The sequence below is a fragment of the Protopterus annectens genome, chromosome 2.part0 (assembly GCF_019279795.1).
Source record: "Protopterus annectens isolate FY-2018-M chromosome 2.part0, PAN1.0, whole genome shotgun sequence".
Taxonomy (NCBI): domain Eukaryota; kingdom Metazoa; phylum Chordata; order Ceratodontiformes; family Protopteridae; genus Protopterus; species Protopterus annectens.
Genome location: NC_056728.1, coordinates 1,159,837,762 through 1,159,852,365, shown reverse-complemented (window position 1 = coordinate 1,159,852,365; position 14,604 = coordinate 1,159,837,762). Strand labels below are relative to the sequence as shown.

The following is a 14,604-nucleotide window of genomic DNA, read 5'->3' as shown; positions in this document are numbered from 1 at the left end:
ACAGGGTGACCATTGTAATTCCAAAGACTATAATTGAGAACCTTTGATTTACAAGGCTATAAACACACCTGTAGGAGAATGTATGCTAAGTTCAGAGTCATTGTAGCTTGGAATTGCACCTCATACCTTCTGAACAATTCCACTGAAGTCAGCACACACACACACACACGCACACACACACACACACACACACACATATACACACACACACACATATATATATATATATATATATATATATATATATATATATATATATATATATAGATATATATATATATATATATATATATATATATATATATATATATATATATTTTTTTTTTACAGCTGATCAAAAATCTGATGATCACGTTATGGCTTTTTTAAGTGCAAGATTGTGATACAGTGTGGATTGGGTAATATACCCATTCCCCATTATAGTGTGATCTCAGAGTTGGTATGCATAATTAGTATGGGGTCCACTGCAAAAAAATAGAATGTTTTTTTTGTTTGCTTGTTTTTTTCCAAATCTATGTGATTCAATTTAAGTGTATTCCAATCTTTGTGATTCAAACTCTTTTACAGCTATGACAGGCATTTGATGTTTTGATACTTCAAATGCGTGTCATAGATTTTATATATATCTTTATATTTCTCTATCTATCTATAGAGTCATCTAAGAGTATGGGAGTTCAGGGGGCTTAGTCCTTTGCAACAACACTAAATAGTATAACAACTTTTATTATTCACCATTTTAATGTACATATCGCAATTTATTTTTCACCGTTGCAGATATCAGGCCTCTTAATTGTTAGAGGAAGCCTTTTAAGCAAAGGTTTTCACCCACAGTGATCACTGCCCATTCCTATATATGTTTGCTGCTGTCCCCCAGCCTCACTGAAGGTCAAAGAGCAAAGGCAATCAAAACCAGCTTGTTTCTAATATCCAACACTGGGCTTTAATCTACATCATGCAAACATTACCCATGATTCATATTACATGCTTACTGCATCAAGCTTGGCATCATTCGTGTTTGTTGTACCAAATGCTGTTACTAAAGGTAATGTCCACTATGTTAGTGTTAAGAAAATGAAACACAAGCACCATGTCTTCTAGTATACTTCTGGAGACATGGTCTATACGTTTGAACAAAGAAGAAATAGTCTGTATTATGTGTATACCATCCTCAGACAGTAATGCAGTAACATCTACAAGTCAAGAAACACGGGTGTTAGTATTTATTGACGTCTCACATGGCAAAATCACAAGTAGGATGTTCTGCTTTCAAGGTAATCCTGCAGTAAATCTCTCAGTGCATAACAGATGGCATTAAACATCTATGTTTAACTAATTTAAAGGAAAAGTAAACCATTACTGTGAGTGCACCTAAAGATACATGTCTGAATCAAATAATATACTAGTAAGCTGAAATGCCCTTACTAGGTACTCATACTCCATAAACTATTGCACTATTAGTTGTAAATCATTTGTAAATAAAATTTAAATATAAAACATTTTGAACTGTGATAATCTCTGTAGCTGTAATATTGTACAAAAACAGTCTAATATTGCACATTTCTCAGAAAAAAAAATAGAGAAAACACTAGAAGTATTTGGTTAGCACTACATCTCTGAGGTTAAGTAAATTTATTCATAAAACGTAATTTTAGGTATGTAATTAACAGAAAAATAATTGTCATTATTGCCAAGGCAAGGTGATTTTGCCATAATCCCCAGCTGCTTGCTTCAATGCCTTGCCTTGCCAAGTATTCTTCACCAGTGAAGCACCTGAAAATGAAAAGAAACATTTAGCATGACATTCAGATACTAAATACTATTTAAAAACTTTAGAAATAAACTGACAGATATCATTTGTAAAAAAAAGCAGTATATTACTTGACAATTTTCGTTACCTTAAAGAAATGTGTTTTGTTTTTTTCCTAGTCAAGATAACACTTTCAGATGGAATGTGCATGTGCCTTTCAATGTATATTCAAAATGCATACTGCAGTATGAGGTGTAGGAATATTCATACAGCAATTTGCTAGCTCACAAGGTCTTAACTGCCTTTACTATGATAACAGGGAGTAGCCTGGAGGGCTGAACTAAGTTATTTGCATGGAAGTTCATGTGAAAGGAAGACCTGGAAGCTTTGATGAGAGAAGACCTGGCAGGGGTTAACCTGTGGAGTATAACATGGGATTATACCTAGTGTAGTACTTTTTTTTTGTTTTGTTTTGTTTTTTTGCTGAGACCTGAACTTTGGCCTAGACATATCAAACTTGTATCCTTAAATAGTTATGTGGACTGAACACCATTATGAAGGCACAGTTGCTTTATTTTGAAACTTCAAAATGAAATGGGCTAATACCTTAGATTATGTATTATTGAATAAATCTGTGTTTATATTTATATCTTTCCCCCATATTAAAATCTCATACTGACCCTACATGCCTTTTAGAATGCAGCCAGCATCCACATACATTGTATTAATCAGAGATACTAATACCAATTAAAGCAAACCAATACGCCCAGTGTTGGGAATACATTTGCTTCTCTGACAGAATTTATGCTACGCAGAACCCTTTCATTTCATCATTTTTTTCATTAATAAGTAGCTTTATGGCACCTGGTGCAGAGAGTTAAGGCTGTGAGGTGTAGTTCCTGTAGGGTTTAGTTCTCTTTTCCCTCATTTGCCTACTATGTGTAATTGAGCAGGTCACCTAATTAGACAGGGCTTGGGGGCAACTGAAAATTTGGGCAAGACTCTTCAATGGTCTCTTGGCCTGCGAGTCTAGTAACTAGCTATGAACCTAAGTGGCTTACATCACATATTTGTTCTGCAAGTTGGATATGTTAATCTAGGATGCTTACAATTTTCTGTCAAGGTCATGGCTACATGAGCAACAGCTGGAAAATCTTACACTCCCTTAAGCTACAGTGGCTGTTTTTGAATACAAATTACTGTCAAGTAGATAAATTTAGAATATGTTGGAGGGACAGGCATGTATCACAAAGAATACCTCTTCTGTTGAACCATCTTTCACTCCACATAAAGCAAAGTACTTCCCTAAAACTATTCAAATGTAAAACTGATGAATATATGGAAAACACAATTCATTCTTGCACACCTCATAGACAGGGGCAGTAAGTAAATGTCCCAAAATATCCTTCTTCTGCCTACCTCTGGGTTATTCATATACAAATCAATAGCCTAGTAAAAATCTATGAACCTAAGGCAAACATATATACTGTAGTCAGTATCACAGAGAAATAAGTGGGGTAAAGTAGTGAGCACAAAAATAAACACAGCTAAGTATGTGAGCAGAAGGGTACAGTGAGTCAGGGCAGCAATGGCATTTTGTCCTAAATGCCCTAGATGCAGATTATAGAACTGCAGAAGTAAAGGCAGAAGCAGTCTTGCATTTGGTGAAAGAAAATCCTAGGCCAAAACTAATGTCAGGCAAGTTAAACTCTAGAGAAAATTAGATGCACAAAGTTCCAGCTAATCTCAGTTTTAAATGGAAAAAGGGAAACAACATTAATTTGTTCTGAAGGGGATGCACTTACCGTGAATGCAGACATATGCGATAATCTCATCATTAAAAAATATTTCTGAAATAATACACATGTTGGCAACATGAACACAGATAAATGTCTGCAAACCAATAAACACTTTTGACAAAGTCATGGCCAACCAACCTCAATTTAACTTTCCAATAAAGATTATTCTTCTAAGACATCTGTGTTAAGGAATCAAGCAGATGGTGTACAAAATAATATTGTATATTATCAGTCTCAGGTAACTAACAGCCTTCAGTCTGTTCCTAATTCGACTTGTTAAAATTCCACTTCCAAAAAAAAAACCACAACATTAAAGAACAGCTGGTCTGACCTGTGGCAAGCAGCCTAGTGGGCAATGGTGAGGGGGCAGTCACTGAGGGCTCATTCTGCCTGAGGTCATTCACTGGTCAACAAATCCATCTCACACACTTTCCAGCCATATGTTATGCGCTTTCCTCCTTGAAATATGCTTTGTAAATAATGTGAAATCTGCTACTGCATGTACCCACCAGGAACCCAGATGGAGTTCATACACACAAGCTTGTACAATGATTCAGAGCTGTTGGTTTCAATTGTCATCACATATTACCAGCTATGGAAAAAGGTAAAGAAATATATGATGTTGCTCTAAAACTAACCTGATTACCAGGTGTAGATGAAGGAACTTAATGACCCAAAACATTTTGTTGAAAATAACAGTTGCAAAAACAGTGGAGTACTACGTGGTACAAATTTATAACATTTCACTTTAGCAGTCTTTCTTTCCATTTCAAGTGCCTTATTCAAGCCAAGTATCTTCTACCAATTAAATTAATATGCTTCTTAGATATGCCCTGTTGTCTGTGTTTTATCTGTGAGGAACAGAAAAATGTGAACCATTCAGATTAGAAGACAGGGCCACTGGACATGTATGCCATAATCAGCTCTCAGAACCATGACTATTGCTGAATAAATTGCATTTTGAGGTGCAGACATAAACCAAAATAGTTAATGGCAGCAGATGGTCTAGAAAGACTTCAAAGAGATCAACCTGAGTGCCAAATAAAATTCAGAGAAAACAGATCCTGAGGCTAGCCTCCTGGCATGATCAAAAGTAATTCTGGAATCTGAATCACAGGTCACAAAATTCTTAGTTGTAATGCCGACAGATCATGAGTCCAGTTACACCAAGATAAACTGCTGAAATATACTGCGGCTGCAGCAGTAATGCAAGGGACATGCTGATATGGTCCACAGTGTGCCCAAAGAGTCAGATAACACTCAAAGGTTGGTGGAAAATTGCCACAAACCCCAGAAGGATGAAAATGTTACTGGATTCATGGTACACATCACCAAAGAGGTGATCAGTACAGATATGGGACGGGGCATTACGCAAGAATATTATGCACAATACTTTATTACTGCTGTATCTTTATAAGTGTACAACATGCTTACTGTGATCACTATAAGCAGGCAATTACAATGTATTACAAAGTGCAAAAGATTCATAGATTTATAGATTCTTACTAAGCTAACTGCCCTTGCAAGCCATTTTAAGCTTAGCCAATTATCCCTTGTGAGACTCCCGAAGCTTGCAGGAAATCCACAGTGCAACAATTTTCTTTTCTATATTTATGAAGGTGTTTTAGCTGATGTTTTCTTGCCATGGAAACATTTATTTCTTACATTGCTTGCAGAGTACTGAACAGTTTCATGTATTCTTATAGGAGATATATTATACAATTATAGACAGTAGCCCTTTTGCATTCTATGGAGTGTGCCATCCACAGACAGAAAAGCTAAGTATAGACATCATGACTTCAGGAAGGGGTGGCATATTCTACAAAGTACAAAATATAACTATTACTACTACAGGAACAGATCAGGATTCCTTTTCTTATTAGCTTATATATCAGTAGTGTTGCATTTATGTGGAGGGCATTCTGTATTCTTGTCTGCTGTGGCTATGTCATAACTTTCTAAAAAGGCCCTTGAAACTTGCATTGTGTTTTATTGCTTAGAAATGAATCACTGTACAACAGGGTTACCAGCAAGGTGCAGTATTTTGCTTTTTTTCAGTTACTGTCTGATTCTAATCCTTGTGTGTTCAGTTGATTGCCTTCCTGGCTGTCCATGCTCAATGTGAGGGGCTTCAGGAACCTGTCATATATGGGACCGGCTCTACTTCTAAACCTCAAAATCCCATATAATCAACTTATTTTTGTGAGACAAAAATCCTGAAACCTTGGATTCCCGAATGGTGATTTTTTTTTCCATGGGTAAGTAAACACTTGTCTAAAATTAAACAAAAAACACACTCTAGTAAATAAAACCAACTAGGTGGGGGCTACGCCCACCACAACCCCCGATGTAAGGGGCTGCATTCCCACCCCCCAACTATATATACCAACTCCAGGATTGCACTACAGTGGAGAAAAGGGCATGTTGTACAAGTGTTTACTTACCCTGGGAGACATTCGTCATTTGGGAATTCAGCATTTCAGTACTTTCATCTCATGAAAATCAGTTTTGATCTTACGGGATTTCAAGTTTTAGAAGGGGATCCGTGGGAACATCTATACCCCAAATGAGCTCTATGACATTTTACAAATTACCTCCATACAACTGTTCCTAGTAGAAACATACCAGAATGTAATCAAAACAATCTCTAAGCTAGATTTTTGTATCTATTAAAATAACCAAAAATGTTCATTTTTTAAGAAGCAGGAGTGCTGTAAAAAAGCTTGAGACCTGAGAGGGATGAACCTTACATGAGTCTAATTTGGAAGGGATCTTGAGTGAATCAAGTTATTCAAGGTAAATGAATGAGCAAAGGAACAGAAACTTTCTGAACAAGATCATGAAATATCAAGGCATCTGGGTCAGTCAGTGAGTCACACGAGTACAGAGCCTGTAAGGTAGGAACTAAAAAACTGCTATGCTTTCTACGGTGTAAGGAAAGAGGACAGAGGTATGCACAACTCCAGTGTAGTTTATTGTACTTTTAATTCATTTTCTGCAATTTTGTCAAGGTAATCTAAAATAAAAAAAAAATCATTAAAGTATCTTATACCTGGGTCCCCTTCAGAAACCTGAATTTTCACTTACCCAACTGTTAAAATGCCAAGACGAAAAGGCCAACAGCACCAGAACACCAAAGTCCCAGAACACTGACTTTCCACACCAGGTAAGTAACTGCTTGGCCACCATGTTGAACTTTGCCCCATACCCCCACAGTAGTGCGATCTCAGAGTTGGTATATTTAGTTAGGGGGGTGCCCCCCACATGGGTGGGTTTAGTTTGCTTCGGTTTTCATTTCTTGTTCAGATTGGCCGAGCAGTTACTTACGTGGAAAGTTGGTATTCTGGGAAGTCGGTGTTTTGGTGCTGTTGGCCTTTCATCTCTGTGTTTTAAAGGTCGGGTAAGTTAAAGTTGGGTCTACTGAAGTAGACCCATTTTACCCTTATCCAGTCTTTCTACTCTCCCAGTAGTTATCTAACAGACCATAAGAGGCCCAAATATATATATTCAGTGTTTATAAAATGAATAAATAAAATTCTGCCAGTTCCTTTAACCAGCACTCAGAAATGATGCTGCTTTTCAGTATTGGTACATTTGTGCTATCCATACCAGTACAATTAACCATGACTGGTGCTCTTCCTGATACACAAACACATTAGATATGAGAAAAATCAAGATCTGAAACCTGACTTGCTACTTTTTCCTTGGAGAATACTGGAAATGTTCATAGGTTCATAGGTGTGTACTAGGCTAATGGCCCTGGAGCCTTTACAAGCCTAGCCCATAGGATTACCCCGGCATCGTACCACCTGACCTTAGTTCCCAGTGCCTCTGTCAAGTAGAGCCACTGGACTGATCCCCAGGGTGAATTTTCTATTTCTCATCCACTCATCAAGATTCCTCTTGAAGACGGCCAGCGTGGCTCTCCGCTTGACATGTATGGGAAGTCTATTTCATAGCATGGGCAGTCTCTGGGTTATGAACCTGTCCCTCCAGCTTGTTCTGTTGATTGTGGTAATGAGGTTGAGGTCACTGGAGTGTGTAGTGTGGAGGATTTGGATTTCTTTAGATGTAGCATTTCTAACAGAACTGGTTCAAACATGCCTTTGTAAGTCAAGCAGAGATTGCCTCTAAGAAGGCGATATGAGACAGAGAATAGTTGGCATTTTTTGAGTCTGTCCATATAGAACAAGTGTTTAAGGCCTAAGATCCTCTTTGTGAGGTATTTTTGTGGCCTCTCCAGTTGTTGTAGGTGTCTAGTGAGGTACATGCCAAATGGGGCACTGTACTTGATGATTTGCCTAATGAGGGAAGAGTAGAGGGAGACAATGACCTCTTTCTTCCTGGATGAAAAACCCTTAGTAATGAGATGTGCCACATAGAAGGACTTTCTGACCACAGTGGCAATGTGGTGGTCAAAAGAGAGGTTGCTGTCAACCTGTGTTCCCAGATCTCTTATGAAGTCTTCTGTGTTCAGTGGACTTACCATTGATGTGGTAATTCATGGGAACTGGGTTTTTCCCAAAGGGGATGATGGCACATTTTTTGGCATTGAAATTAAGGCCGTGGTTCTGACACCAGTCATTGGTCTTAGTGAGGCCTTTCTGTAGGATGTCAACATCACTTAGGGAGTTAATTATGGCTCCCAGCTTGCAGTCGTCTGCAAACTTTGTCAGCCAGAGTCCCTTCATGTTGGCCTGGACTTCAGAGAAGTAGATACCAAACAGGAGAGGACCCAGGACGAAACCCTGTGGGACTCCACTTGTGACTGGTTGACAGTCTGACTTGGAGTCAGCTACTTTCACATTGTGGGTTCTATCTGTGAGCCAGTTTGCAACCCACCTAGAGATATAAGGGCTGATGCCTAGCTTAGTGAGTTTTTCTATGATTCCTGAGTGGGGAATGGTATCAAAGGCCTTGGACGGATCAAGGTAGGCTATATGAACTACCTTCACAAAACCAAACTGTGTGGGATCCAGAGTTTGGAGGTTCCCTACATCTTTGTTTATTGGGTCCATGATGATGCGTTCCATAGCTTTGCATATCAGACTTGTCAGGCTAATGGGGCTATAGTTCCCAGGGTCTGTAGTCACTCCTCCTTTGTGGAAAGGGATGACTGTAGCAGTGCACCATTCGGTAGGGACAAAGCCTGAGGTGAAGCTGTGATTGAACAGGGCACACAGGTGAGGTGCCAGTTCACTCTGTAGTTCATGTAGAACACAGCCAGAGATATTGTCAGGTCCCATAGAAGCTGTATTCTTGGCCTTGGACAATGTTGTTTTAACCTGTGCAGCAGTAATACTGGGTGCCTGACAATCTACTGATATTGTGATTGGTCCTTTGGTGAGGCAGAGAGGAGTAAAGTTGGCACTGAATCTGTTGGCCTGTATAATGGCAATATCTGTTGGCTCAGTATAGGAGGTGCCATTGTGCAACAGCTCCGAGCAAATCTGGGTATTGCCGTGGAGATTCCTTACATAAATATAGATGGCCTTGTGGTTGTCTTTACTATCTGCTGCAATTCAGTTTTCATAGCTAGCTTTAGAGGATTTGGTGAGGAATCTCACCTTTTTTTTGAGGCCGATAAGGGAGTTTTTCCAGTCTTGGGACTTCACCTTATTTCTCATCAGTTTCCTCCTTCTGTTGTAGAATTTGTTTTTGGCAGGGGATCACCAGATTGGCTTCCTTTTTTTGGAGGAGAGCATCTTGGTTCTAATGGGCATGATGAGATCCATGCATTTGTGTACGTGTTCATACAGAGCTTTAGTGTATGATTTGGCAGTCATGCAGCTGTTCTCCAATTGCACGGGTGCTTTGAAGTTAGCCACCTCTGTTTTTAGAAGCCCAAAGTTGCTTTGGAGAAGTTTTTCATGGTAGTTACCTTTGCGGGTGGGATGGGTGGAGGGATGAGGATTTTCAAGGTGATTAGTTTGTGGTCAGATCTAACCAGGGACGGGATAACTATTGGTACAGAGCAACGGTCACCCATGTTAGTAATGACCAGGTCAAGGATTTTACTACCTCTAGTGTGGGTAAGAATGAGCTGGTCCAGGGCATTGGAATTAATGAATTCCAGGAATTGTTGGGCAAGTGTATTGGTACATGAGTAATTTTCCCAGTTAATGGAGAGGTAGTTGAAGTCGCCCAGTATGAGAGTGTTAGGTTGGACCCTAATATTCTCCAGGGTGCTTAGGAACGTGGAGTGTGAGTTTTGATGTTATGGTTGGGGACTTATAGCAGGCTATGACCTGAATTGCTGTCTTACCCAATGTTAGCTGCACCTGAAGTATCTCTGATGCATCATGTTGGGCTACCAGTCTGGAGATGTGCGCATCCTTTATGAATATGGAAACACCACCGCCTTTGGAGTTTCAGTCCAAGTTCTGGAGCCGGAAGGTATGGAATGAGTTATAGCCTGGTAGTGCAGGGGTGCTACCTGCTGCTTTGAACCAGGTCTCTGTTACAGCACAAATGTTGATGTTCTCCATTTTAAGGAGTGCTTTGAGCGAGTGCATTTTGAGATTTAGACTTCTAGTATTGAGCAGCATGACCCTCAGAATGCATTTGTTTGTAGCTGTTATGGTGGTAATTTGGTGTTTGGAACACTGGCTAAAAAAGGCACAATAGGGCTGGTAAGAGTCTTGGCCACTATTTGGAGGCCCAGGGGTGACAGATGCAGGCCATCTCTGGCAAAGCATCTAGGTCTCTCAGTCATGTCATTCCAGGCAGACAGATACTGGATTCCCTTAGAATGACACCAGAACTTAGCCAATTGTTGAAATCAATCATTTTCTGCTTGTACTGTAGTATCATTCTGGGTGATGGTAGGAGGCTGCTCAGGGCTAGGGTCATACCTGTCTGGGCTACATAATCTGAGAGCTTTTCCATGTCTCTATTTAAGTAGTCAGGGGAGGTATGTCTCAGGTCATTCACACCCACATGTACAATGACAGAGTCATATTTGTACCTGTTGTTGAGGGACCTGAGTGCATGCATTATGTGACGGATCATGGCACCTGACAGGCCGCTGACTGTTACTTTTTCCTTATTCAACCTAGTGAGTGGGACATCAGTGTGCCTCACTATCGAGTCACCTATGACTAGTGTGTTGGGCATGCTGTTTTGCCTTAGGGGGCTTGTTTGAGTGGCACACTGTTTAGGAGAGTTATGTGTCTTGTGATTAGTGTTGTGTTGTGGTGGTCGAATGTGTTTCTGCCTTGGAGGTCTCTGCTGTTTGTGTAGATTTTTATTGAGAGCCTCCACAAAGGTGGGTGTGTGGTTTGTGTTTTTATGTGAAGGCAGTGCTGATGTGTGTTCTGGAGGGCTTTGTGTTCCATGTGTTGTGGTGCAAGTGTTGACCTTCTCCTCTTGACCAGCTATTTTGGTCTTGGCTGGAGAGAGCGTGGCTTCCATTTTGGAAATATAAGTGCATCTCTCGCACGTCTGAGTGTTGGGAGGTAAGAGGAGAGGGTTCTCAGTGTACATGAGGTAGTTGCTACATTGACTCAGGATGCCCAAGCTCACCAGGCTAATAAGAGAAAGCACAGGGAACTGACCTTTAGACATGCCTGGAGGGTTGAGCATTAATAATAAGTACTGGAGCTTTTTTCTTGTAGAACATTTAGTGCTAGTAGCACTGTTGTGTGCTACAATAATTGCTACAAGAAGTCTGGTAAAGTGCTAGACTAATAAGCTAATAAAAGTGCAGGAGAGCAGAAAACTAGCAGATCTAAGGGAAAAATTGAAGAGCACCACTCAGAAGCTTACAAAACGTCCTGAATACAGCAAATCTGTATCTGGACTACACTCGTTTTTTTTTTTTTTTGTTTTGTTTTGTTTTTTCAGTAGAAAGTGAAGAGACAGACAATAATGAGATAATTCAATATGCAGAAGCTAAAGGGGTGGTCCTTTGCTAAGTTCTTACTATTAGCAGTAGAATGAGCTGATGTAATGTGACTGGAAGGGGGAGTAGCCAGTATCAACTTTATACCAGTGGTGGGCAACTCAAAGCCACCAAGACTAAAAGACCACAACAACAACTGGGAGGGCTTGCTAATAGTTGCAAAAACAGTGGAGTACTGGGGACATATCCAACAGTAAAAGAATAAATTTGGATGGTGCAGTGGTGCAGCGGTAGTGTTGTCGCCTCACGGCAAGAGGTTCTCCGGTTCAGTTCTCGGCTAGGGTGCCTTCTGTGTGGAGTCTGCATGTCCTCCCTGCATTCGTGTGGGTTTCCTCCCCCATTACAAAGACATGCATCCTGAGCATTTCTCCCCAGGCCTCCACTGAAAAATGGGTCGTTCCAAGTCGGACTTTCCTGGTTAACAAATGTAAAATAAAATAAATAAATTTACAACAGGCGTCCTAAATGCCAGCCACAAGAAGTCAAAACTTATCCTATATTAGATCATCTTAATGGTTCTGATGAACTGTATATATTAATTAATCCCAATTTGTGCCAATGAGTACAGTTACTTCATAATTTATTTCATTTCCTCAGCTCCAGTTTACTCAATGCTGAATATGACATTTTAGTCCATTCAGGGTCATTATGCTAATTCCTTTTACATTCAATTGTCTTGAAACTCTTAACAAAGGTCCTATTAACCATATAGTTTACAAAACAGAACTACCTGTCTTAAAACTGACATAAGGAAAATGTTTAGCCTAATAACATATTTAGATCACCTATGTAAGAAATTATCTAAATTTAAATCTGCTATACTGTATCAAAGTAAGCTTTAGTGTCTAGTGCTAGCACTTTTCCCCAGCTTCACATTCTTTACTGTAGCACATTCTTGAGTAGCAATGGTGCAAGACTTTATTTCATTAAACAGTACGAGCTGTACAAAATACCTGGACTGCAACTTTCTGTTTATCAAGAGGATGTGAGGAACCAGGAATCCTTTACCAAAAGCAAAAAGGACAACTGGTCTGAAAGAACAGTGATATTTGAACATTTCCCAGTTACCTCATTTTAGGACACCCCTTGGAGTTTGTTAAGATAAAGTAACTCTTCCCTAAAATATAGTGCAACAGTGCAATTCAGTGCAGTTATTGCTTTTCACTTGAAGTGCTCAATGGACTTTAGTCTGGGAGCAGTGAAGAAATGTTTTCATAGATTGCAAAAGAGAAAACAGACAACCTGCTGCCCAGATTTTTTGCAACTGCTAAATGATTTTAAAAATCAAAAGAAGATAGATTATAGCTGTTTACAGATCAAATAGCTGGTAAGACATTGTTTTTATGCCCTATATTCATTCAGACATATTATCTGCATATTTACTTTTCAAAGTGCACTGAATAACTTTCTATCCTCCCTACTCTAAACCTGCTCTCTACTATTCCAGTCTCATACTTATACACTTTCCTCTCTCTTTTCTTATCTATCATGTTCTTTTTTTTCTCTCTTACCTCCTACCATATTTTAGTCCAAATCTGATAATTTTAAGTATTACTAAACCAGGACTTAATTTTTTATGTTGAGCACAATACTTACTTATCCTATCAAACTATGTTCCCTTCATTTTGTTTTGTATTGACTGTCTGTACAATTTGTGGAGCTTTTCTCCCCGGGCCTCTGCTGAAAAAGGAGTTGTCTCCAGTTAGACTAGCCCGGTTAACAAATGTTAAATAAAATAAAAAAAAATAAATAAAATAAAAGTTAGAGTTTTATTATTTTCCAATACCTGGTGGCTGGCTGTATTTTTTTAAATTTACATAAGAGTAATCCCATAAAACTAAACATGAATTATAACTTTTGAGATCAGCCTTTTGAGAAAGACTGCACAACCACAGTGGTTTATTTAAAGAGTAATCTGGTTCTTGGTGTGCTACATTTTTCTGGCTGGTGGTATTTTCTTACCCTAGATGTGGAAATATGCAGTGCACTGAAAGGGTATTATGAATGCAATAGTTTTAGCCAAGATACTGTTATCATTAGTAAGATAAAACTGAAAGTCATTGGACTGTAAGGTTTATTAAATCTTTGGACATCATGTTCTTTTCTCTCCATCACTATAGTATGAACTTTGTTTTGTTATGGCACTAGTCACAGCCCAACGCAGCAGTGTTCATTTTCCATATGCTTTTAAGGCTGAGCACATTGTACAACGTTAGCAGTGTGGTTTATAGAGCCACCATTTGCATAATAACTGTTGAAAGAGGTGTTTATATTGTGAACTTAACTTGAACAGTTTATAAAAGCATTTTGTCACCAAAATGTGCTTGTATTCTTATAGTCACCACAAGGAAAATATACAGAAGTATTCCTTGCAGTGCAGTTATTTTACTTATTAGACAAAGTAATTAGGAAACAGGCCAATAATAAGTTCAGGGTTTTATAGAAGGATGTTGGTGGCAGAACTGGTTAAAGAGAATAAATGAAAAGGAATCCCAAATGCTGGTTTGACAAGGGATGATTTGATAGCCATCTTCTGGTTAGCTGAAGTACAGTCTCTTGAATCTAATAACTAGGTAATTCTGAGCATGCAACAGAAAAACAAGTCAAGTCCTCAGAGGTTGTCTCAAAATACAAACTAAACTACAGAAACTAGAGCTAGGGATGAAATGCTTTGGTATCCAAGATACTGATAGAATGTATTTTTATTTTTATTTAATTAGCATTTGTTAACCAGAGTAAAACTCTGTTTCAGATGAGCCATTTTCAGGTTCAGCTCAAGAGAAATCTGAATACATTACAAACAGCTTGAGGCCAAGAACACTATGTTTATAGGGTCAGGTAACATAAGACGCTGGCTAACGGTTAACCTTATACATGAACTGTTAGACCCCCTATACAGGCAGTTTAATATTGGCTTCAAAATAGACTTTGTGCTAGATGAATGCAGAACAGTAACAGTCATTCCCGTGTACAAATGTAAGGCTACAACAGAGCCAGGTAATTACAGATGAGTTTACTTCAGTAGACCGAATCTTCACTTACCTGACTTTCATATTGCCGAGATAAAAAGGCCGACAACCCCATAAAACCGACGTCCTGGAACACCTACTTTCCACTCCAGGTAAGTAATCACTTGGCCAATCTGAAAAAAAAAA

At 39.0% G+C, this 14,604-nt stretch overlaps 1 protein-coding gene across 2 annotated transcripts in view; it reads right to left on the bottom strand.

The window, feature by feature from the left end:
- Positions 1 to 1,203: 1,203 nt before the first annotated feature.
- The window catches only part of ABCG2 (ATP binding cassette subfamily G member 2 (Junior blood group)), an 897,562-nt gene continuing 884,161 nt past the window's right edge, over positions 1,204 to 14,604 (bottom strand). For both annotated transcript variants that reach the window (XM_044061359.1, XM_044061358.1), the window contains one exon: positions 1,204 to 1,770. In XM_044061359.1, coding sequence (XP_043917294.1) covers positions 1,620 to 1,770 — 151 coding nt within the window. In that variant the 3' untranslated portion in view covers positions 1,204 to 1,619. The remainder of the gene's footprint in view (positions 1,771 to 14,604) is intronic.